The sequence below is a fragment of the Staurois parvus genome, unplaced genomic scaffold, assembly GCF_062004578.1.
Source record: "Staurois parvus isolate SC_StPar_1 unplaced genomic scaffold, SC_StPar_1.0 ptg001284l, whole genome shotgun sequence".
In the NCBI taxonomy this organism is placed as follows: domain Eukaryota; kingdom Metazoa; phylum Chordata; class Amphibia; order Anura; family Ranidae; genus Staurois; species Staurois parvus.
The window spans coordinates 484392-511297 of record NW_028319080.1 but is presented as its reverse complement, the minus strand read 5'-3'; the positions used below and the strand labels follow the sequence as shown (position 1 = coordinate 511297).

At 44.3% G+C, this 26906-nt stretch overlaps 1 protein-coding gene across 3 annotated transcripts in view; it reads right to left on the bottom strand.

Moving 5' to 3' along the window:
* LOC149437508 (class I histocompatibility antigen, F10 alpha chain-like) overlaps positions 1 to 26568 on the bottom strand; it is a 63392-nt gene extending 36824 nt beyond the window's left edge. For 2 of the 3 annotated variants that reach the window (XM_089660843.1, XM_089660844.1), the window contains exons 1-2: positions 26421 to 26568; positions 15795 to 16055 (exon numbers count right to left, since the gene is read on the bottom strand). In XM_089660843.1, coding sequence (XP_089516969.1) covers positions 15795 to 16055; positions 26421 to 26493 — 334 coding nt within the window. In that variant the 5' untranslated portion in view covers positions 26494 to 26568. The remainder of the gene's footprint in view (positions 1 to 15794; positions 16056 to 26420) is intronic. The other variant, XM_089660845.1, reaches the window with a different exon arrangement.
* Positions 26569 to 26906: the final 338 nt, after the last annotated feature.

Genomic DNA, 26906 nt, shown 5'->3' with positions numbered 1-26906 from the left:
GACTAAATACTTTTTTGCCCCACTGTATAGCCACCTGGATCACTTTTACATGACAGTCCAAAGCCAACTATACAACACAAACACAAGCTCATGTCTGAAGATGTTGAAGTGTATGTATAGCCACAACTTTTTTCAGTTATGGATAATGTAACAAAGGGTAAATCTTTTATATTTGCTGTTTGTATCTTTGAAGGACATCCTAAATTGCGATGTGGAGAAATCTTCCAATTTAAATTGAAACACTATTAGATGGGCATTTTAACAACTGCAATATGCAAGGATATGGGAATTACTATTGAACTCACGCACACACACACAGGTTGAACTGGATGGACTGGTGTTTTTATTCAACCTTACCAACTATGTAACTTTCTGATGGCAATGGTCACTAAGACACGTAGCACCCTCTATTGTAGAGTTTTTTTATCTTGTGTATAGCTAGAGGCTTGCCAAAAACCTGGGTATGAGTCATCAAGGTTACTTCAGGTTAAGGCTGGAGGGCTCTACAGGTCAGTCCTCTGGCACTTCCCCCTGCTCTAGAAACTTGGAGAAGTTTCTATAAGTCAGTAGGCGGAGGTGAGTAGGGACTTATCTGCATATTTATGGGAGTCTGACAAATCCCAGGCAGAAGGCCTGGCAGTGTTGGAGACCAGCCCATAAATATGAGAGAGTCTGACCAGCAGGGGAATCAGGAAGATGGAGTGAGGAAGTGCTGCTGGTGTGAAGCTTCGGAGGGGATCCTGGAGGAATGGAAGTCTACCTACAGGCTGGGAGCTGGAAAGAGGGACCTCCACTGCTCTACTGAGAAGGACCTCCTGTCAGCAGGGGATGAAGCCAGTGTAAGGTCTGAAAGCAGCTTCACCCTTTAAAGCTACAGGAGCAGTACAGTGTGAGCACCTCTACACCCCCTGAGCCTACAAGAGACAGGGCTGTCAGGTGCCATGCCCAACTAGTTCTCCCTGGGACAGCATTTACATGTGTCTTGGAATCCCTTGCCCTGGGATACACTTCATGACAGCCAGGTGGATGAGGAGATTTTAATCCGGGGTCTGAAGAGGTTCATTTAAAGGGATTCCTAGTAAAGATTGCCACTCCTAAAAGGAGTAGAGTATCTAGGATCTATTTTTGTACTTTTTGCTGAATTCTTTTTGTATATAAGAAGTTGTCCTCTAAGTTGTTTTGGTTTCATTGGGTATCCCATACACCCCTAGACACCATCTAGGTTGTTTAACTCCTTAATAAAACAACAAAACCAAGATCATGGATGGATTTCTGACTTCTGATATGAGTGGAAAATGCGTGTTTCCTGGTTGGTCTGGAAATAGGGGTCCCAAAACCGGGGGCTTCCAAGAGGGTAGTGCTACAGACAAATAGGAAAATCTCCGCAGAGGAAACACAGAGATCAATGAACTGACATTAACCTCTATAGAAGAATAAATGTACAAACTGATCTCTAACATTAACTGATCAGAAGTTTGCGTACATTGACACTAGTAGAGTACTGTACCGTGTTATCCATCATTTCATGCAGAAAGTTTGGAGTATAAGTGATCCCTTTATTACATAAATTTAGTTTAGATGTAAGATTTCAGTATAACTCAGATCCCTTCATTAGGATATATATGTAGCGCTACCCTCAAAGAAGCCACTTGAATGTTTGGGTCCCCTTTGGCTTTGCCTCAACCCCAAGAACAATCTCTACCCCTCTGGCACACCAGGTTAGAGGAGTCACTGCAGACACCAACACAGATATTAGAATTTTAGATACTTTACTGGATATATGAAGTCAATAATGAAACAGACCTTGGACCAACAAATATACTCTCTGACTACGGAGTTCAGTCACTCACAGATTTATAACAATATATATTGAGACAAATCTTCAGTAGATCTATGATCCCAGGGGTAAGAGGGGGAGAGGAGACCCTTGGTCAGTCAGCTCCCTCTAGGCCCTGACACCACAGGCAATAAACAGTACAATATATTGACTCTGGGTAGGAGTTTCCCCTTTAAATGACTAAGCAGTAATTCAGCAATATTAATATATAGTCAGCAGCCTCCCCACAGATGGAGGCCCTTTGGATGGGGGAGTCCCAACGGTGAGTGTGTTCCTTAATTCCAGCCTGCTTATGATGAGGCACAGATTTGTCATTGTACAATAGTAACAACTGGATGAAAGAGATTAGCAGATAGAACTCCTCAGCAGCAACGTCTGGTAGTTGTAATCCAGATCATGCTGAGGAGGACAGTATAACTAGGCTGGAAGACTACAAGTCCCAAGATCCTCTCCTTTCAGACACACTTCCCACTCTGTCAGCAGGAAATGACATGTTTACTCTGCACTGAACACTACAGGGAAAGGAAGGGAGTCCAGTCTGTGCAGCAAATGTCTTTGAATTGCAAGACGATACAGCCTGACCCAACTACATATACATTTCTGATGGGACACAATGGTTCTGAAGCTCACATATATCTATGCAGAGAGTTACAAGGAGGGGCAATGAAATATACACATAGAAAAGTACAACGTTTGTTTTTACACACTTTAGGCCTCATGCACACTGGGCATTTCTCTGTGGCTGGAGGGCACAGGCACACCATATATCCCTGCTGCTGGCAGCCTGTCCATCTCCTTGGGGGTCTGACAGCTGCTGCGGCTGGACAGGGCTGGGCAATGCACTTAGCAGTTATTCTATCTAGGGCAGTATACACCCAGAGACAATTTCCTGGAATGCAGATTGGTTGTGTTCTAGGCATTCATCTCTGGGCACATACTGCCCTAAACATACATACCGCTAGGTGCCCTGTCCAGCCACAGTAGTGTTCACATTCACACAGTCTGCCAGGCTGCCAGCAGCAGGAATGGATTATTTTGCTTTTGGCGCCACTTAAAGAAGAGGTGAAAGTACAGTGCCTTGAAAAAGTAATCATACCCCTTGAAATTTTCCACATTTTGTCCTGTTACAACCAAAAATGTAAATGTGTTTTATTGGGTTTTTATGTGATAAACCAACACAAAATGGCACATAATTGTGAAGTAAAAGAAAAATGATAAAAGGTTTTTAACATTTTTTACAAATAAATATGTAAAACATCCGGTGTGCATTTGTATTCAGCCCCCTTTACTCTTATATCCCTAACTAAAATCTAGTGGAACCAATTGCCAACAAACAGCATCATGAACTCCAAGGAACACACCAGCCAGGTCAGGGATAAAGTTGTAGATAAGTTTAAAGCAGGGTTAGCTTATAAAAAATCCCAAACTTTGAACATCTTCTGGAACCCTGTTAAATCCATCATCCGAAAATGGAGAGTGTGACACAACTGCAAACCTACCAAGGCGTGGCCGTCCACCTAAACTGACAGGATGGGCAAGGAGAGCATTAATCAGAGAAGCAGCCAAGAGGCCCATGGGAACTCTGGAGGAGCTGCAGAGATCCACAGCTCAGGTGGGAGAATCTGTCCTCAGGACAACTATCAGTCGTGCACCCCACAAATCTGTTCTTTATGGAAGAGTGGCAAGAAGAAAGCCATTGTTGAAAGAAAGTTATAAGAAGTCCCGTCTGCAATTTGTGAGAAGTCATGTGGGGGACACAGAAAACATGTGGAAGAAGGGGCTCTGGTCAGATGAGACCAAAACTTAAATTGTTTGGTCTAAAAGCAAAACGCTATGTGTGGCTGAAAACTAACACTGCACATCACCGTGAACACACCATCCCCACCATGAAACATGGAGGTAGCAGCATTATGTTGTGGGGATGTTTTTCTTCAGCAGGGACAGGGAAGCTGGTCAGATTTGATGGGAAGATGGATGGAGCCAAATACAGGGCAATCCTACAAGAAAACCTGTTAAGAGTCTGCAAAAGACTTGAATGCTACAATGGAATGGTTTAGATCAAAGCATATTCATGTGTTAGAATGGCCCAGTCACAGTCCAGACCCAAATCCAATGGAGAATCTGTGGCAAGACTTGAAAATTGCTGCTCACAGATGCTCTCCATCCAATCTGACAGAGCTTGAGCAATTTTACGAAGAAGAATGGACAGAAATGTCCCTCTCTAGATGTGCAAAGCTGGGAGAGACATCCCCAAAAAGACTTGCAGTTGGAATTACAGTGAAAGGGGGTCCTACAAAGTATTGACTCCGGGGGGGCTGAATACAAATCCCGCCACACTTTTCAGATATTTATTTGTACAAAATTTTGAAAACCATTTATTGCTTTCCTTCCACTTCACAATTATGTACCACTTTGTGTTGGTCTATCACATCAAATCCAAATAAAATACATTTACGTTTTTGGTTGTAACATGACAAAATGTAGAAAAATTTCAAGGGGTATGAATACTTTTTCAAGGCACTGTATATCCCTGTGTCCCAGAGCATGGGGTGCAGGCTTATCCCGATACCAATCCAGACAGCTAGTAATTGTAAAGAGGAAAGGATTTCTGCTACTCCTGACCAGCCCAGGTGAAGAAATGATAATGAGCAGCCTCAGCCTACATGTCTCCACCACACCGCAGGAATGGATAGTGCACCTGTGCCCTCCTGCTGCAGCTAAGCACCAGAACCTCATTCTCTGGGGATGAATGCCCAGTGTGCATGAGGCCTTAAGCCCAACATAGACAGATTGAAATTCAGCCAGTTCAGCAGGAAACAGTCAAATTTTGATCCATTTTTGAGCACGCTGGTTGTACTGAAGTCGATCTATTGATCAAAGTCAATCTACTGATTGAATTCAATACAACAAGTAGGTTGGGTTTTTTGTATGACCACTGCCAGCGGCTATAGACACCAGCAGTGATCATTGCATTCCGACAGTGGGAAAACCCCCCAGAGTCAGAATAGAATATCTCAGCGGGAGGGATTCCCCAATTGACACTGACTGTGCTGACGGGGGAATTGAGCAATTGTCTTTCCTTCAACCTGTGGTTGAAAAAAAAGAAAATTACATAATGTATGGCCAGCCTTAGACGGTGTACACTCAGACTGAAAAACATCAGAAAACAGTTGGTTCAGGTGGGATCGGCTGACGTTCAGCCAGTGTGTACGGCTCCCTGTACATGCTGGAAAACCATCTTCTGATCATCTCTTACAGCCAATGAGCACTGGTCAGGGTGTTCTGTCATTGGGCAGTCCTCCTGTCACAACACAATAGATCAGCGGGGAGATCGCAGTACTATCTTTGTGTTATTGTAGCAATCAGTCATTTTCTTTCATTCAGCCTGCTGGGTTGAAGGAAAAAAAAAAAAAACTTCTAGTGTGTACCCAGCATTAGTTGTAAAGGCTATTATATTAGAGATTAGAGATAAAAGTGTTATTGGGGTAATTAACTCAGAGAAAAGGATAAGAGGCATTAAGCCGGCCATAGATGGTGAAAATCTCAGCGGGTTCAGCAAGGACTGGTCGAGATTCAAACCATGTATGGGCAGGCTGAATGCACCCAAGTTGACAACACTGACTGTGTTGATGGGGGAATCAAGCACTTATCTTTCCTGCAACCGAAAACACTCCGTCTACGGCTGGCTTTATTCTCACTGTAAATTATAGTCCTCTGAAATGTCCATAGAACTAACGATTGTCACCTCAACTGTCACCTCATTGATTCCTTCTGAACTGCCTATTCCTTCAGTGAAAGGCTGTGTATAAATATGGGAATTTCAACATAAGTTTTTCAGAAATGTACAAAGGTGATGCCAGAATGGCTGTAGGAGATGATGGGTAAAAGAAGGTTTCAGTCAATTCCTTTCTTTTGAGGTTTTGTCCCTCCACTGAGGCCTGGAACCGTCCTCAAGAGGCCATTCATATACTGACTGTGTCAATGTCAGTGTACTGTATGTATGACATTAGGCACACAACCCGTCTGCTGGGGCTAGTCACGGGCGCACGATCACCACCCTCAACATGCGACGATCGCACGACCACGACGTCCAATATGTCAGACCCCAGACCTTCTCACCAAACTCGTGACCGAAGGACTAGCCAATCTAACACCGCGATGTGACATGCGGAACAATGCCACACCCAGCTGCACCCAGCTAATGGACTACAATCTGTGCCTGCAGCCTGAATGCGCTTGTTACTGGGTCAGGTTAATTACGCAACTAACACTTTCACACTGCCACCACCTCCTTTTTGTACAGAGGAAGAGGAAACTCAGGGTTCAGCTAATACACTATAATGATTTAAATAATTGTCTGTATAAAACGGTCCGCGGGCCAGTTATACAGAGGTTAAAACAAACAGTAGCGTTCTCTTAAAAGGCAGGGATTCGTAAATTGCAATTAAGGGCTATAGAAACAGTTCAACACTTTCAGAAAGGAAGATTTATTACTAAAAGGGTCAAACAGGTGCAATAAAAATATTTACAGAGAAGATGTAACAAAGATATATATATACATACACACACACAGACAAAGAACCATAGCACAGCAAAGAGATATCAGAGAGAACGGGAAGAGTTAAAGTACTTACCAAAGCCCTGGGTCAGCAGATCCAAGTTGCAGAGCAGAAGCAGAATTTGATCTCCATATGTTACGATGGAAAGATAGGAGATGTTTTCAACCTAACTTTTTAGGCCTGCTAGCCTGTATTTTAAAGTCCCCCAGCAGGGGGTGGCTCTGAGTAACTGACCAATACTATATTTAGGGAGGGATTGGCAGGCGGAACCCAAAATTAGAACCAGCATCTTTCATAATTTATATTCTGGCCTATAACTTCCCAGCTGCACCAGCGACAATCTCTCCGCGGGTATTTTATTATGCAAATAAGTCTAAGGATCATGTAGATATGAATTATGAAATTGTACGTTACACGGTGTACGAGTTCTATGTTTTGGCTCCCCTGATGATCTGAGGTGGATGAGTGACCCATCAAAATGTTCGTCTGCGCATTCGCCATCTGACAAGGTGCCCAGTTTTTATGTAAGTCTTCCATATTTCAATATATGAAACATAGGGGAAAACTGGATCTTTTAAAAATGTTATCTGGTTTGTGCTTCTTGGGAATGCCTTGAACTCTTGGGAACGCTCTGTTATCTTTTCCCGAGGTGTGAAATTACACAGGTTCTCCAGGGAGTGAGGCACCACCTGGCTCCCTGCTGGGACCTGGCCTATGACACTTTTAACACACAAACTGTCACTGTGCCTCTCAGAAAGGGACGGGGAAGGAGAATAAGGGATAAATTAATACTTTTAATAAAAGGGGGAATCTGTGTCCATCTCTGATGTGCAAGTTTGCTACAGGGCTCAGTACAGGGCCGGCATTAGGCTGCATTTACATCGATGCATTTTTGGAATACACACAGAAGCGTGTATAAACATGTTCTTGTGCGTGTTACTGAGTGAAAAATGCATGAAAAACACAAGTCGCGCTTGCAGTACCATTAATTGCACTCCAAACATGGGCAGCAGATGCGGGTTTTTGCGTGGAGCAAAACGCGTGACAAATGCACCACAAACATTCTAAAATGCATGTAAAAAAACAAGCAAAGCTCTACATCTGAAAAGGTGCAGGAACTCCATCAGCAAGTTTGTCACTTGTAGAGCAGCCCATTCAAGTGAATATACTGCCCTATGCGTGTTGCATGAAAACACAAAATACATGGAAAAAAGGCGCACACAAATGTACATTCAGGGGATGCTCAGGAGATGCTGGGAGTGAACTAGGCCTTAGGAATTCAATAGATTCCCAATGTCTCCATAATAAGTACTCTGCATCTGTGACATCTGCACTAGACATTGGGGTTTGTGTTAAATAATATTAGGGTAAATAAAGTCCCGTTCACACTTGTGATTAGGTGTGATTACATGCCGAAACCTCAGCGGTGATTAAGGGCTCTTTCACGCGGACGTTCCATTTTTCAGGGAGACCCAATTAGAACCTCCATTCTCCTCTATGGAGCAGCGGATGTAAACGGACATGTGTTATGTACATCCGCCGACATCCAATCCGATACGCCAAAAAGGGACAGGTGGAGATCCAATTCCCCTTCTGTCAGTCGGATGAAACCGGACAGGTGGTCCATTTTCATCCGATCGCCCATTTAGTAGAACAAGCAGCTTCGTGTCTGTTCACCAGCAGTGGAGTGGACACAGAGTTGTCATCTGCTTGCTCAGCGGGATCAGAGGAGAGATCCCCCACTGAGCACCCAGATCTGCTGTCCCATGTGAAAGGACCCTAACTGGGGTACGCATCACCTTGAAATCAATGTAAGGCCCCTTTCACACGGGCGTTCTGAATATCCGTTTTTCATCTGTCCCTTTACGCATGAAAAACGAACAACTATGTATTTCTATGGACTAGCGGATGTAAACGGTGATCATCTGTTTACATCCGTTAATGTCTGCATCCGTTAACATCCATTTTTTTTAACGGAAGAAAACCCTATTTTTCTTCTGTTAAGAAAAACAGAAAGGACAAAAAAAACGATGTACATGGACAAAAACAGATGCAAACGGATGAATAAAAATCAGATGTAAGCGGACGTAAATGGATGTAAACGGACAAAAAAGATGTAAACAGATGAAAAACTGATGTGAACTGATCCGTTTTTTCTTGGAAAAAACGTGACTGAACTGATGAAAAAAAACGGAACGCCGTGTGAATGGGGCCTAAGGCCCCGCAGCTAATCGCTGCCACTTGAATGTAATTGCTCATTACCTGCAGTGATTGTCCCAGGATGCACACAGACTACATTCAGGGCAGATCACTTTAAGGTTCCATGCACACTAGCGTTGCTTTTTAAGCTCAGAAAATGCTGGATAAAAAACGTTGGTAACAGCGGTTTTTAGTAACATTATAGTAGCGTTTTAGTAGCGTTTAGGAGCGTTTGTATTTTGTTAGCGTTTTTATAGTACATGTAGAAAAAAAAGAAAGCTGTTAGTATCATTTTCGTAGGGTTTAGCATTTTTTTTCTGCTAGAAAAACGCTCCAAAAAACTCTACAAAATACAATTTTTTTTCTGCTCCTGGAAGTTGAAGCTCAAGAAACGCTAACAGCCTAAAGTAGTGTGCATGGACACATAGGAGGACACTATTTAGGAGCAGAAATAAAAATGCTATTAACAGCTTCTAGCAGCTTAAAGAAATGCTAGTGTGCATGTTGCCTCAGGTAGTTACTTCATGCGTTTTATGCGTTTAATTGCAAGTGGCTGTGATTACCTGCAGGAACTGTCAGCCTATCACTGATTTCCATGGGTCTGCCTTCTGCAGCTAATTGCTGGGAACTCTGCTGGGATTCCTGCATGTAGTCACACATGACCCCATTCACAAGTATGAATGGGGCCTAAAGAAACAACACATATGGGCCCCTAGAATGGACGTGCAAAAGTAAATGTCAACTACATAGCACATCATAGATAGGAAGGGCAGAAGTAGAGGAATAAGACGGGGGCCATCATTTTGGTTTAACTCTAAGACCCCGGTCACACTGGGTGCGACTTGGCATGCTATTTGTATGCCATGCGACTTGCAAATTGTATGCCAATCCGCACCCTATTGTCCGAAATTACAGCCGTCATATCGGTGCGGTTCCGACTTGGTTGGACCCGCACCGATTTCCAATGTAGTACATGCACTAGTTTTGGTGCGATTTGCATACAGATCTGTGTCAGATGTCTTGCAAATCGCACCTAAAATCGGCGTGTCCCCCAACTTTGAAATCGTGCAAATTCACTGTTAGTCGCACGATTTCAAAGTCGGCCTTGATGTGACCGGGGTGTAAGAGGCAAATTTAAAGTAGTTGTAAAGGCTCGAGGTTTTTTACCTTCATTCATTCTTTGCATGAAGATAAAAACCTTCTCAGTGCAACATCCCCCACAGCCCCCCCTAATACTCACCTAAGCCCCCTCTTGATCCAGCGATGTGTTCTGGAATCTCAGCTATCACAGGACTGCCTCTCCTCATTGGCTGAGACAGCAGTGGGAGTCAGCCATTGGCTCCCATTGCTGTCAATCACAGCCAGTGAGCCAATGAGAAGAGAGGGGGGCAGGGCCGAGCCATGGCTCCATGTGTGAATGGACACACAGAGCAGCAGCTGGGGAGTTTGCATGCTCGAGTGCCCTCATAGCAAGCTGCTTGCTGTGAGAGCACCTGACAGGAGGGAGGGGCCAGGAACGCTGGCAGGGGACCCGAGAAGAGGGGGATCTGGGATGCTCTGTGCACAACCACTACACACAGCAGGTAAGTATAGACATGTGTGTTATTATTGTTTAAAAAATTTACACCTTTAGAATCACTTTAAAAAAGAAAAAAAAATATTAAAGTAAAAAGAGTCTGAAGAAAAAAAATATGGCAGGAGAACCCCATGACAGGACCTAACAAAGTCATATGACCAGCGCTCTGCCAATCACACAGTTCTCTCCGCTGAATTGATCAGAGATGACTCTGTAGGATAGTGAAGGCTCCGCTCCGTGGCCTGTATTCCTGTATTTAGGCCCCATTCATAGTACTGATACTGAAACACACACACTCCCATGCCCGGTACCATGATATCTGGCATTGCATGCTACTTGAGATGGGTGATGTGGTTCTGAATTGCACCCAATGCACCTTGCTGATAAAGGTGAGCTACACAGCAGCACAATGTGTGGTATGGCGCTCACATACGCTGTAGTGTGGTGTGCTGCCATGAAAGGTGCAGGTCTGATTCCTGGGCAGCTGAGGTGGTATCCCATGTATTCAATCTGAATTGGATACCTAATGCAGCACATATAAATGTACAAAAACATGCGTGCTTTACCACACCACAGCACTTCACGTTACCCTCACCTGAATTTAACTACTTGCCAACTGCAGATAGCCGAATGATGACTGTAGACGGTCAGTTCTGGGAGGGTGTCATATGACATGCTCCCAGAACGCACTCTCCTGCGCGCCCCCAGGGGCACGCACCCGGCGATCTCCATGGTTGCTGTGTCCTACAGACCCAGCTGATCATGTGATGTGGTAAAAGGCCAATCACAGAGGCCGTTTACCACGCGATCAGCTGTGTCCAATGACATGCTGATCACCGGGAAATGCAATTGCCGGTTCTCGGCTACACTTTCCTCATGCTGTCAGAGCGTGAGGAAAGTACTGCCGAGAACCGGCAGTTGTCAGAGCGGGGATCAGCACCGATCATCACGGCACTGGTGATTGGTGCCCAGCAGTACCACCCACCAGTTCCGCCCACCTGTGCTCAGCAGTGCGCCCACCTGTGGCCAGCAGTGCCACACACCTGTGCCACCCAGCAGTGCCACACACCTGTGCCCAGCAGTGCACCCACCTGTGCCAGCCAGCAGTGCCACACACCTGTGCCAGCCAGCAGTGCCACACACCTGTGCCCAGAAGTGCAACCTACCTGTGCCCAGAAGTGCCACCTACCTGTGCCCACCAGTGCCACCCACCTGTGCCCACCAGTGCCACCCACCTGTGCAGCCCAGCAGTGTTGCCAGTCAGTACCACCAGTCAGTGCCCAGCGGTTGTGCCAGTCAATGCCTAGCAGTACCGCCAGTCAGTGATGCCAGTCAATGCCACCTATCAGTGCTGGCTATCAGTGCCGCCTATCCGAGACACTTCATTAGTGCTGCCTATCAGTGCCGCCTATTAGTGCCCATCAGTGCTGCCTCATCAACGCACATCAGTGAAGGAGAAAAATTACCCGTTTGAAAAATTTTAAAATAGAAACAAAGAAACTTTTTTTTTTTTTTCACGTTTCTTGCATTTTTTTGGTTTATAGCGCAAAAATTAAAGTGCCCAGCGGCGATTAAATATCACCAAAAGAAAGCTCTATTTGTGATAAAAAAAATGATAAAAATTTCATATGGGTACAATGTTGCATGACCGTGTAATTGTCAAAGTGCGACAGCGCTGAAAGCTGAAAATTGGCCTGGTAAAGAAGGGGGTATAAGTGCCTGGTAGGCAAGTGGTTAAACCCAATGATTTATTATTTTTCCAAAACAGATACATCCAAGGCCAGCCATGAATTGCTTGTACTCAACCAAACTGTCAAGTCATCAAATGGCCGGTGTCAGAGGATTCAGTTCTGCTTTAAATCAGTATTGTACCCCAGAGCAAAAATGTAATACATTGCAGCTGACCGATTCCTAGATATGGTGGCTGCATTAGTTGTTCAGACCAGGTGATACAGCCAGTAAGTCTGTTGATTTTCAACCTCCTTTAACAGACCAAGCTGTACAGAAAAAGTGTCAGTTAGAGGGTTGAGACAAACCATTTACCACTGACAGGGGTGCTTACAATGATCAGCTTTTTATTCATTTATGTAAGACTTTTATCGCAAAAGAAATAAAAACTGTTGCTTTATCTGCTTATAAAGTGTTAACTGGAGTTCAGTTTTTGTTAGTCAAGTCTAATATTCCCCCCAGAATGGTAATGCTGTTGTTGGGTCTATCACCATCCACAGTGGGGACTCCTTAGGACAAGACACGTGTTACTAACTGGATCACCAGGTAAAAATAAAGAAAAAATAAATCCTCCTCTGCTCCACTGACAACGGTTTTCCTGTACAGCTGAATATGGCTGCTCACAGGGACTTCCTTGTGCCGTTGTCAGTGTCTGTACTAGCAGGACAGCACAGCCCACCCTGGGCAGCCTCAACCTATCCGTCCCATTCTGCTCCTCAGTGATCACATCCTCCAACTGCAGAGGAGCAAACACATCACTTCTGGAAGCAATCCTCCTAGGTAAAAAGGTACAAAAACAAAGCTTAAACTGGCCATAGATGGTGCGATTTGTGGTTGCAGGAAAGAAAATCGCTGGATTCCCTCATCATCACAGTCAGAGTTGATGAGGAAATGCCTCCCATGGAGCTATTGCTGCCGGCAATAATAATTGCATGAAAAATCCAACATGCTGGTTGTACCCAAGTTGATTGATCAATAAACTTGGATACAATCAGACCACACACAGATTGTTCGAATCTCTGCCTGTCCCTTTTAAACTGTGCAAGATTCGAAGTGTCCTGGCCGGCTTTAGTCAGACCAATTGATTTACATTCCTGAAATGATCGAGGGATTTATTTAAACACAAACCTTTTATTCCACTTTCAGTCTCTGTTCACATCTCTGCTTTTTGCTTTTTTCTGCTTTGCAGTGTTTGCATTGGCACAGGGGCCCATTTATTTGAATATGCTGCTCTACTTGTTAAAAATGCAGAGAACAGATCCTTCCACCTTCTCTGAAATCACAACCACACAGAAACCTCATGGTTCTCTGTGTTCCTGTGGACAAGAACATGCCCCACATTTTCCAATACGTGGGGGTGCCATTAAAGCCTAAGTTCACCCTTAGAGTCCAGCACAACCCAAAAACAATTGATCATGTTGAAAGCAATCAATATAACAATAACATACAGTGCATGTAAGTGAATATAATACACAAATAAAAAGATCCAAATCAATCCAAAAGTGATTGCTCCACAAAAAGTGTTAAATAACCCGAATGTTGTGCAATAAATACAAAATAACACTGAAATAGTGTCCAGGTGTGTTATTTTGAACATCAAAAACAAATCGATCCAAAAAACAATCAACCTAAACAAACAAATTGAAAAACAATCTTTTGTCCTATATTCTCTTATATGCACTGTATTTTATTGTTATGTCTATTGATTGCTTTCCACACAATTGATTTTTTGCTGCATTGCACTCTCTGTATATACATTTCCAGTTGTGGGAACACGTCAGTGAATTAGTGGTAACCTGCATTTTGTTTTCCTAGATTAGGGGTGGTGTGGGGGTATTGCTTTATTTTTATCACCTTTGGAACATGTTACACCCACTTTTAGGGTGGAACATGTAACATGTTCCAGCATCTGCACCTTCTCCCCAGATCCCCCCTCCCTGTGATAGCAGATGTGGGGAGAGGATCCCCAGTTCGCTGTCACAGGGAGGGGAGATGGGGGAGAGGAGGCAGGAGCTGGAACATCTTACATATTCCACCTGTAACGTGTTCCAAAGGTGAACTTAGCCGTTAATTGTTGTTTATTCAGAGATTGGTAAAAGGGATTAAAGTGGAAGTTCAGCCAAAACCGAACTAATGCTAAACCTGCTCCCACCCCCATTCTAATCCTCATCTATCTAACCCTGTAAAGAAAAGATCGCTGTACTTACCTGATCTAAAGCTGCTCTGGGCTGGTCTCCAGCTGTGGCTTCTGTGTAGAGAGAGAAAGCCGACAACTGCTGGGAAGTGACTAGGAAATGGAGCCACCCATAGACTTACTATGGGGCATTCGTTGTCGGCTGCCACTGCTCTACACAACAGCCACTGCTGACAGCTCAGCCTGGGACCAGACCGGAGCAGCTCCAGAATAGGGGAGTATAGAGCTCTCTTTACACAGTTAGATAGATGTCCTGCTTTTCAGGCAGAATTGAGCATTTTTGTCCTCATAGGCTTCAATGGAAACGCCTGAAAAGCACGACATGAGTTTTATTTTTGGCTTTTTTTCAAGCGTTTTGTCGTGTGTTTTCTGCTGAAACAGCAGCTCTCCAGCCCTGGAAGTTGAAAAATGCCTGACAAAAGCTGTAAAAACATGCAATTCTGCTCCAGAAAAATGCTCAAACCATTTGAAACATGCCGCTTAGGTGTGAATGTAGCCTTAGTGTTAGATTCAGGTTTTGGCTGAACTTCCACTATAAATGTCTCTACAGCACCCATGACACTTTTAAGGTCCCTTTCACACGGGTCCATTGAAAAGCTTAGTAATAATGCAGAACGTGTTTTGATGCGTTTTTGGTGAATTTTCTGGTTGCGTGACTCCCAGCAATGCACCCTTGACACATGGACATATGACTCAAACAGCGCATCAAAAATGCAATCACGGTGCTTTTTTATGTATTTTCTATTGATTCAATAGGAGGAGTGTAGTTGGTGCTCTTTTTAGACAGGTTACCAAAGATGCAGCATACAAGACTTTTTAAAATGCTCCTCCCCCACAGTGCACTGGTGTGACGGATCCCATAGGATATAAAGTGAAATATTTTTTCTGCATTTTTCTTGTGTTTTTAGGGCAGTCTATTGAAATGAAATGAATGGTAAAAGTGCAGCAAAGATGCATGAATGTGAAAGGGTCCAAACTGAAAGTCCGGAGATTGCTGAAGAGAACAGAAACATCTCACAGCTGCTATTGCAGTCATCAGCGTGTTTTACCCCTTTGAGGCCAGGTTCAATGTGATCATGTGACAGAGCTCACACGCATTTCCATGTCACATATAGGGCAGCCCATTCATTTTAATAGACTGCCCTACATGTGAGAAATGAAAAAAAGTACCTGACCCTCTTCCAAAATCATGCCGCACTGATACACATGGATTGTGTATGGCTGTGGCTCCATGTGTTTCGGCATATGTGAAAACGCACACAATAGCAGATATGTGAGATGCCATTAACAGTTAGTGACACCTCCATGCATCTGCAAGAGGGCGGTGTGTCTCTGCGTGTATCTGGAAAGCACAAGATTCTGCACTTTCCCGGGACTATTGTGAACCTAATCTACCTGCCATAATGATGATCATGTGCTTTACTACAGCAGTCAAAGGGTTAAAATGTCCATAAATCTGTACTAAGAGAAGTCTGCTGGCTGCTATTGTTACCATTCTCCTGAAATTGCTGGTTGCCTGGCTGTCTTTGGCTCCGTATGTTGAATCTCTAACCTGGAACAAGCATGCAGCAAGTAAAGTCAGAGTGAAGTCTGGAGTAGAGGAGATCAGCTATGTGTTTGTCGGCCTTTCCCCCCCTGTATCCTGTCTGCAGGGTTTGTATTTGGTGTAATAAAGAAATAGAAATGTAAGAATTGTCTCACCTCCAGTCTGGTTGAATCGGCTCATCAATGTCTGTACATTGTGCTTGTGAACAGGCTCAGCGCCCCGACATCTTTGTGTGTTATCTTCCCAGTAGTTAGGTTCCAGTTTCTTCATCCATTCAGTCTTGGGAAGATACTGCCGAGTGTCGCTGTTATAATTTACTATCTCCTTATCATCCACATATCCGACTATAGAGAACACAGGGAGCCCGGATCCCGGAGAGGAGACTGCAGTGTAATAATACCGCAGAGAGTGACTGTCTGATAGAGAGACATACAGACTGTTATATATACATCCTGTACACATCACACAGCATAATGTATATAATGGATACATACAAGTGTCATCCCTGACCCAGATCACTGCCGGAATAAGATCAGATCATGTCTACTTCAGTGTGAAGAGAATAATGTACAGAAATAATCCCCTCCAATGTGATAACGATGATATGAATTTACTATTATTAGTACAACAATCCCCCCTATGAACTGCAATCCCAATCTTGTATCGCTGATCAACACTGACCATAATGTATGATGTAATTAGGGATGAGCTCAGCCATGGCTGGACACAAGTCTGGACCTGCCTCACCGATCCCACCAGGATGTTGTCACTGCGAACAGCGAATCACAAGCAGCAGAGGCATCCCCCACCCTGTATCCGCACATATACAAGGGGGGGGTATAGTAATGGCTGACAGGCGTTCAGGAGGCGCTACTTACACCTGATAATGCATTTTTTAGACTATTTTAATTGCTGAAGTGCGATTTTACATCGTGTGACATTTCTAAACAGTGAGCCAAGTGTTTGGGTTATAGTCGTGGTGCGGCCCCATTGGTCTCAATGGGTGCGTTTGACAAGCAGTGCGACCCGTCAGACCCGGCAACCCAAGATAAAAATGGTGCAGCCATGAAGCAAAGCATCGCAGCCACAGCATCTGCACAGCCCTGTCAGGCTGTAATATTAGCGTTTGGGTGGTCGGGGGGCAGTAAAACTGTGGATCAGCCACCAATTTGCATTACCTCCCAGCTACCCATGTGAAAGAGTCCTTAGTGGTTAAATGTCTGTACTAAGATCTACCTCTGTGCAGGAGAATACCCCCCAACCCCCTCCCCTACACACAGATCACTGAGGATTCGGGGCAAATTCACATTGAAAAGCCATTAAAATCGCAGAGCAGCCGGAGCAATTCACCACCGCGGCCGCTCTGCATTGTCGGCTGTACTAGGGGGGCAGTGTGGTACGTGACTCAGCGCATCACATGGCTCCCTTTTTTTGTTTTGTACCAGCTTTATTTAAAGTGTACAAAATGTGCTGTCTGACATTGCAGTGCGATTCGGCTCAAGGCACTGCGATAAAATGCCGCATGTCTGCATTATACCGCAACACTAGGCTGCATTGCAGTGTGAATGGGACACAGAGGAAGCAATCGTTTCCTGTCACTGCATAGAGTATGAATTGGCCCTTATACAATCTCGGGTTTATTACAACATCCTCTAACAATCATTGTATGTACATGACGCAGCTTTATTGTTATATAATACTGACAGAGATGAATACATTTTGTGTATATGTTGTAGTCTGTGTGCACATTGGTACACATGGAGGGTGCACATTGGTACACATGGAGGGTGCACATTGGTACACATGGAGGGTGCAGACTGAATGCTGTGATCATAGGATGTCACATGAGCTCCAAGCCCTGCCATACACACATATATGGTTTAGTAAATCAGACCCAAAATAATTCATCCAATCACCAATGTTTAATCTGCTACAAATAACAAGGACCATTGTGTACTGAGGATACAAGATTGATGTCCACAAACAAATATAAAGTGATGGGAGGAAAATTATTGAAATTTAAATTATGAAAATATGTGATGAGAGACAGTAAGGGTGGGGGAGGGGGCCCTGCACTACTACACAATGATGAGAATTACAGGACAATGTGGGGTCTGTGTATGAAAAGTGATCTGAGATCAATGATTTGTTACCAGCAACCAACTCTCTGCAATGCAGTGTTGAAAAATAAACAAGGATCCTTACTGTAGGAGAGAAGAAAGCTCCTGACCGCTGCAAACCAACGAGACCCGACGGTCATAGAGGTGAAAGCAGCCTCAGCCAGCTCCATCCAAGCCACGCCCCAATCTGTGTAACCCTGTGGGACAAAACGCGTCGGGGAGGCATGGTCTGGATGAAGTCTGGTTGGTGTGCGGCAATCAGGAGCTTTCTTTTCTCCTACTGAATGTATTGAGCCGGAATGGGCTCTTCCCAAGCCAGTACCATCAGTGGGGTCACCGAGTTTGGATTAAAACCTGTAGAGGCACCCAAAGTTTTCACAATACAGGTTCACAAGGATCCCGACTGGTTACTATTGGCAACAATTCATCTTTTTGTTATATATATATATATATATATATATATATATATATCCCATTATTTTAGTAGAATTGAATGTAAAACGTTTTCCCATTTGAATAGAGTAAGGGAGGGTTATGACCTTTGTCAGTTTTTGCTATATGTCCCATTGGTGAGTCTTCCCTTTACTTCCTGTACTATAGCCAACCCAGGAAATGAGAAGAAATCCCTCCAAAGTTCGGTAAACTATGGTTGTCACCTGAACTAGTGTCCTCATTGGAAGATTTCCCTTCTATTCCTGTTCTGGATCTCACCATAATTTGGGATTTTCTTCCACATTTAGGCCGGGTCCACAGCAGTACAATCTGAGATGTGATTTCAGTTTCACAGAATCGCATGACAATGGAAATCACGTTGTTCTCAATGGTGCCCATTCACATCAATGGAACTCGGCATGGAGTGATTTTGGAAAACGTTGCTGGACTACTTTGCTGTGATTCCGGAGTGATTTTGGACCCAAAGAATATGCAAACCAAATCCAAAACACAACCAAGTCACACGACATAATCACACTAAAAATCAGATGAAAATCAGATAGCCGAGCCTCACCCTCAGGGATACCAGTAATAGGATATATAGAGGGTACATTGGGGGGTCTCATCCCTCCCACTCTGTCCAATGATAACAAAATACTGCCATTACTTCTACTAGAATCTGGAGAGCCCCTTGTAAGGATCAGCCACAAAAAAATGATTTTTGGGCATTTTGCAGCATCCCCCACATTCATATACAGCTCAATGAAATCTCTGATTTGCTGAGGATTTACTCCGACTTTGGATTTGGTTTTATTGTACATAAGAAAAGTTGCAGCTAAAGGAATGAGACTCTGGAACAGGCTGATCAGAAATGGCTATACTACTGATATATTCCTCCCTCTGAGGTATCTGAGAGATAGAAATTGATTTAGGAAGAATTTGGGAAGAAAACCAATTAATCTAAAAAAAGTTCTCTACAGGGGGGAGAAAAATCCCAGAAAAGTGTAGAAATCTCCCGACTCCCAACTAGAATCCTGAATCCAGCGATGTATGAAGAGCTGTAGGTGTCCTTCATAAAACTAGCAAAAACCAAAATCAATGCATACAAATAGGGACGCAGCGATGTTTCTGCTGCCAAATGATTGGCCGAAAATAGGGTTATCTGCGTTCTGCCGATAGAAAAAAAGGTGCCGGTAATGGAAGCCAAAAAGGTGCAATTTTGCTGAATTTTTGCTGTGATTTTACCAGTTTATGGTGTTTTTCAGAGATCATGTGACTCAAAAACCGCACCAAAACTGCAACACGCGTTTTCAATCCATTTGCCCTGGGTCATACTTTTGCAATGTGGAAAATGCATAAAGTCCTGTGCGTCTCCCACATTGCAATCACATGGCGTCTATGCAATCTGCTGCAGGTGTCAATGTTGTTAATTTAATACTCTGAAACAGATCGCAAAACACAGTGTGATTGCCAGAATCGCATTACATGGGTGTGAACACTTGTGCAACGCGATTCAGGTACGGCCGAAAAAAGGGTCCAGCAATTTTGGTTTGGATGCGATTTCACCAAGACAAAATGTACGGTTCAAATCATACCGCACAGACATTGCATGTGATGTGTACAGGAATGCAGTGCGATTCCTGTGTGAATCACATGCGGTGTCCCACACCACATAAGTGTGAACCTAGGCCCAATGGGGAGGTAAGCTTTAGGTTCGCTTTTTTTTTTTAACTTAACCAAATATGCAGCAAATATGCAGAAAGCAGGATTTACCCTACAAGGGAAGTGCAATGGACCAGTGTGAAGGCATACATAGAATTTAATGGAGGCATTTTTTCAGCTTTTCTTGCACTCTTAATCGCAAAAGTGCTTCAAAAACTTCTCTGTGAAACCAGCCGAAAAGGTGCAGAAAATAAATTCATATTGATTTAAATTGATGATATTAAGTAAGAAATTGAACACAATTACAAATAAAATGTATATAAATATATACGGGGCTATTTTTCCCCAGAGAATAGGTGCAGGACCTCCCTCCTTCTGAGTCACTCCTTGTCTCCACCCCCTACCCACCTCTGAGCACCGTCCCTGGGTTCCACCCCCTACCCTCCTCTGAGCACCGTCCCTGGGTTCCACCCCCTACCCTCCTCTGAGCACCGCCCCTGGGTTCTACCCTCCTCTGAGCACCACCCCTGGGTTCCACCCCCTACCCTCCTCTGAGCACCGTCCCTGGGTTCCACCCTCTACCCACCTCTGAGCACCGCCCCTGCGTTCCACCCTCTACCGTCCTATGAGCACCGTCCCTGGGTTCCACCCCCTGCCCACCTACCACCCTCCTCTGAGAACCATCCCTGGGTTCCACCCCCTACCCACCTCCCAGTACCGTCCCTGGGTTCCACCCCCTACCCTCCTCTGAGCACCGCCCCTGGGTTCCACCCCCTAACCACCTCCCAGTACCGCTCCTCTTAGAGAGTACAGAGCCAAGTATCATTTTTGGATCCAAGTAATTTGCATTGAATTTGTTAATAACAAGAAGAGTAGTAAAGCAGATCCCCCGCAGCCAGCAGCAACAGACCTCCCAGCAACAATAGATCCACCAGCAACAATGGACCCCTACAACAAAATATTACCCCATCAACAATAGACCCCAGCAGCTACAACAGATCTCCCAGCAGCCAGCATCAATAGACTGCCCAGCAGCCAGCAACTAAGACCCCTCCCTCAACAGTATACCCCGTCCAGCAACAATGGACACCAAAAACAAAATACCACCTCATTAACCATAGACACCAGCAGCAACAATAGATCTTCCAGCAGCCAACATCAACAGGCTGCCCAGTAGACAGCAGCTAAGACCCCTCCCTCTACACTATACCCCTTCCAGCAACAATAGATCCCCCACCAGCAACAACAGACCACAACACATAGATCCCCACCAGTGACAAGAGATCCCCCAGCAGCCAGCATCAATAGACCTTCCAGCACACACCAGCACCCCTTGCCATTACATACATCCAATGCTGGAGGTGCCGGAACTGTATTTCCCCGCGTTCCCACTGGAAAAAGCCCTGTATACTTCGGCCAAATGCATCCTGAATTTTCAGTTTTGGTCCAGAATTTTAATTTCATTTTTTTAATTTCATCACATAATTTTTCCATCTTTCAAAAGATGTTTTTGAAGAATATATATTTCTATTCACAGAACTGCACCCCCAATAATAAAATAAAATCAATTCCACTCATCACATCTCCTAGACGGATCTGATGATAAATCTAAAAATCAGAAAAAGGAAATTAATTAAAAATAGATAAAAAAAAGAATAATGGAAAATGATAAATTATAGAAACATTCTACATAACCAATAATGAACAGACCGCACTTTCAAAACATAAAAAATCTAAAGTAAACCTTTAATAAACCTAAACCCCTCAGTAAGCCTAAAGTAAACCTTTTCTCCGGCCTCATTCACCCGAGGGGCGAGGACTGCTATGCCTCAGAAAAGTCATCCAAAGCTGGACAGGCAGCGAGGGGGAGATATGTTCTGTTACTTTTAAAACTTTAAAGAAGTGTGGTATGTCAAAGAAGCAAAAATTCATACTGACCTATGCAGCTGCAGCTCTCTCCTCACTGGCTCTAAGACCAAGCTCTGAGTGATCACATCACCGCTGATCATTCAGTTCTCAGTCTTCAATCTGCAGAGAGCAGGTGACTGTCATTCACCGGCTCTCTGCTCTGCCCCTCCAGCGCTCACTGAAGTGTCAGGCTGTGGAGGGGGCAGTGGCATGTTGACAGTCAGCTTCCAGTCAGACATCTGGGTGGATCCTGACATTGTTGGCGGGATACATCCAAAAACTGGAGCGGCTCTGTAATGTCAGCTGACAGCAGACTTTAGCAGGAAATAAGGTAACTCCTGTGACCCAGAAGAGAAGTACAACCAAAAATGCTTTGCCCATACTTCTCTTTTAACAGTGATTGCAGGTTCACTTTTAAGGAGAACTCCGGACACAACACAAAACTTAGCAATCATCTGGAAAGAATATATTCAGTATTTAAATGTCTCCAGGCTATTTTTTGTCCTATGATGGTGAGTACACACTGCTGGGGACTGGAGGAAATGAAAGTAAACGTTACTCAGCTCTGTGCGGGGAAATAACTGCTTCACTTTCAGGCTGAATTCACACTTCTGCGTTCCCTTGTGGTGCATTAATGGCGGTCACAATGCACACTGAAATATGCCGTGTTAAAGGGGTTCTAAAGATAAAATATTTGTTACCTCAATGCATCCTCTGCAGGTCTTCCCTCCCCTCTTCCTGATCTAACAGACTTTGCTGAAAGCAGTGGGAGCCATTGACTATTGTTGCTGTCGGTCCAATCCTGTGTGGAAGGGACAGGGACAAGCTGCACTGTGTGTGTCTATGGAGGCACACAGCCTGGCTGGGGATCAAGCCTGCATATCTGACCCCATAGCAAGCAGCTTGCTATGGGGTCAGAAAAGAGGAGGAGCCAAGATTGTAGGTGGGGACTTCAGAAGAGGAGGTTTGAGGCCTATCTGTGCAATACCATTGCACAGGTCAGGTGAGTGTAACGTGTTTATTATTTTATATTACAAAACAGTGTCTGTAGAAATGCTTTAATGCAGTGCGATCATTATAAATGTCCTGACAATTTACTGCAACAAATAAAAAAACTACATCTGATCGCATGTTAGCAATGCGGCACCACAATGTGCAGTGAGTTGTAGTGCAGTGCATTGCCCTTTGCTGTACTAAGCAATATTTCCCCTTTATTTTAATTGCAGAAATTTGCAAACCAAACCATTAGGGCTCATTCACATGGGTGCTTAGTCATGTACAGCATGCAAAGACATTTGTTTACTTTTTTCCACCAATGAGCTGCATGCAGGCAGTCCATAGAAAGTAGATAGAAATGAGCAGGTATGTAGAGATGGGTGCAAAGACTGTACATCCAGGTCCTATGTGAATGAGTAGGAGTACATTGTACCCCTACTCATTCACTAAAAAAATGTCAAAAAGTAAATAAAAATGCACACACAGTTTTTGACAAGTAATTTATTGAAAAAAAATGAATGTTCCAGGATGTATATCCATCATCAGTCATCAACCATGATGAACGCCGGAAAAAAAAAGGTCCGACGAAGATTCCGCCGTCTGACAGTTCTTCCATCTCCCGCCCCTAAATAAACTGATGTCACAAGGGAGCTCAGCAATATGGTGACATCACAGGATGCCCCACCCCTTAGTTTATTTCTCTGGTCAGTGGCCAGTGTTCATCCTGATTGATAATGGATCTACATCAATTGTGTGTTGTTTTTTTTTAAATAAAGGAATTGTCACAAACAGTGTGTGTGTTTTTATTTACTTTTTCACACTTTTTGGATAATGAGTAGGGGTACAATGTGATCCGGCAGCTCCAGAACCACACAATCACTTATAAAGGACTCTGCAGGCGCTGTCACTCCCCATCACCCCATAAACACAACTATTTTATTGTACCAAAATCTCTGCTATGTGTTTGCTCCAAATGTCACTACAGTGTGTTCTTTCCTGAAATTAGGACTTTGATAAACAATTTTGTAACTGCAGCCATTTTATTCTACAGGGTCTCTGCTTTCAGAAAATATACAATAATTTGGGGATTTTAGTAATTTTCTAGCACAAAATGCTGATATTAACGTGTGATAAAAAAATGGTTCTGGTAGAGAAGTAGTCAAACCTTGTCTGTGTCCCCATGTCCTCTTCCTGCTCTGTGTGACACCCATCATCTGGACAGGAAGCGAGGGAGAATCTGTCATGGCAGGACAGACACCAATACAATGCAGACAGAGGTCCTAACACTTCCCCAATCTATCCGAAACTGAAAACGTTTTTCCTAGAGTTGGGTTTAGGGCTCATGTACACTGCAGCTGATAAACTCACATTCAGGAGATGTTCAGCGTTTTTTTCAGCAGCCCCCGAACTCTCCCTAATGTTCTCCTATGTGTCCATGTACAAATCTTCGTTTTCAGTCCTTTACAGGCATTTGAGTTTATAGTCGTTTTTTTGAACGCAGAAAACTTGCGTTCAGCAGTTGATTTTATCAGCGTTTCAAATGCAAAATGCTTGTAAACGCAGAAAATCAAGTTTATAAGCATTTGCATTTGAAATTTTAACTCTTCCAGTTCCCGATGTGTCCAGAGCCTTTTTTCATCATGAAAAATGCATGTAATGTGTTTTCAAGGTGATCAGATGGACAAAACACTGAACACAGGATGTTCCTACCAAGCTTGTCACACATTGTAATGACCAATTCACACCTCAGACCTCTCCCACCCTTGGAAACAAACGATATGTTAATGACCATTCACACCTCAGATTCCTCCTCAAGACCCCCTGCCAGGTGACCTTAATGACTCCACCAGACACCTTTCCCACCCTTGGAAACAAAATGTTAATGAGCAAGTCGCACCTAAACTAATCTCAACACATACTGCTGTCTCTGCTTCTACTCTCTGTATTTCTCTGAAACAGTCTGAAATAGTTAATAATTTACCACTTTTCAGTGCATTCTGGGCATTTGGGAGGTTCTCCTGTGCTTATTTTTAAAAAACGCTTCTAAACGCAAACGCACATAAACGTGTTATGCAAACGCAGCTAAACTGATGTTTTTTAACCTACGTTTTCCAGCAGTCAGTTTCCATCGTTCAGAAGTGTCCCGTGTACATGGGGCCTTAGGTTTGGTTCACACTGGATGCGATTTAAAATAGCGCTTTTTATTTGCAATTTCACCGCGTTTTCTGAACATTTGTTTGCAACTTGTGAAGATTTCCCAACAATTTCTTGCGTCTTCCATTGTGTTTTCTGGTGATTTCTTGCATTTTCCATATCCTGCTACTTGTCAGAGGGGACATCAGAGGGGATGTAGGGGGGGCTGTACTAGTCTCAGGGAGGAACAATGTGAGGGTCCGGCTTGGACAGGCAGAGACAGCCGGAAACAACTAGGAAAGGCTTAATGAAAATGATCACAAATTTCCACACACTTGCGTTTTGCGTGCGATTTCTATTGTCGTCTATGTATGTGAAATCGCAACAAACTGCAGGAAAAGTCATACAAGAATGGCTTTGGAAATGGCGCTGCAGCAAATGGCGTATGTTCAGACACTCACATTCACATTCATTAGATCAGATTCCAATTCCCAAATCTCGGCGGTGTGAACCGGCCCTCATCCTCCGCTCACATCAAACCCGACTCTGAAATCCTGCGACTTACAGTGAAGTAAAGTCGGGGGACCCGCCGATTTCAGGTGCGATTTGCAAGACATCTGATACAGGTATCTATGTAAATCGCACCAAATGTAGTGCATGTACTACTGTAGAGATCGCTGCGGCTGCGACCAAGTCAGAACCGCGCCGATATGATCGCTCTGATAGCGGACAATAGGGGGCGACTTGGCATACGATTTACAAGTCACATGACACACAAATCTCATGCCAAATCGCACCGATGTGACCGGGGGGCTAAAGGAAGATCTAAAGCTGAATGTTTGTTATTGTGGATAAAGTAGGGGAGGGAACAACCTCTGTATTCTGCCATCTGGGTCTCATTGGGGGGATTTTCCTTCACTTCCTGTCCTATAGACTCAACAGGAAGTGAGAAGAAATCCCCTCCTAGTTGTCACAGAAACAAATGTCCCCATTCTTCCTGTTGTGGTGACAACACATCATGTTGGTTGTGTCCTCACTATTCTTCCTGTGATTTGGTGATCAGCACACATGGGGGGGGGGGTGAGTCTCCCTAACGGGGACACAGACAGCAATACAATCCATCCAGAGGATCTGACCCCTCACCACTCCATCCAAATCTGAAATACAAGTCCCCCCCCAGTTATATGTCCATGTGACAGAGGAGAATGAACACAGCGCCCCCTCCAGGATCACATCTAGAACAGGAAATAGGTGTGAGCAGTGAGAAGGTGAAATGTATTGTCAGCGGATACACTGTGATGTCTGGTGAGCCCTGACCTCTCCGCCCATCCCCCGCTCCGTACACACGATCCAGGAGCAGCCTTCAGAGCCTGGAGAGCCGTATTGTCATCTTCACACAGACAGGACATGGCTGTCACTTCCACAATACTTCTACCTTTATCACTACACATTGATTTCTACCATTCTATACAACACTTGGAGGAAATCCCCCCCACTGACAACATGGCATCTATATTGTCCTCTACTTACCACACTGCACCCCTGACACCCCCACAATCATCAGGATGAGGGGGGTCACCATCTTCATCCTCCCCGCTGTCATCTATAGAGACCCCAAAACACCTCACCGTCCACTTCCCCCAGCTCAGGGACAGTCTGTGTACAGGAGGGCGGAGCTCTGTGCTGATTGGAGGAGGCTTCCTCTCTACCCAATAGGAAAATCAGGAGAGGGAGGGTCAGCAGTTACCGGGCAGAGTGACAATGAGAAGGTTGGAGAGGAGAAGCCGCAAACTGAAAGTGAAATCTGGAGACATCCAACCAATAGGATTCCAGGAATCCAAAGATTGTGAATGTGCAAATCCCCCCAATCACCACCTGATACCGGGCATGGGAGGGATCCACAGGAAACCCCGGAGACCAATCACAGGAGGGACCTATACTTATTGATCTACAGAGATCCCTCCGCACCATTCCACACCAGAGAAGGAGCTTACAATCTAATGCCCCCCCACTGAC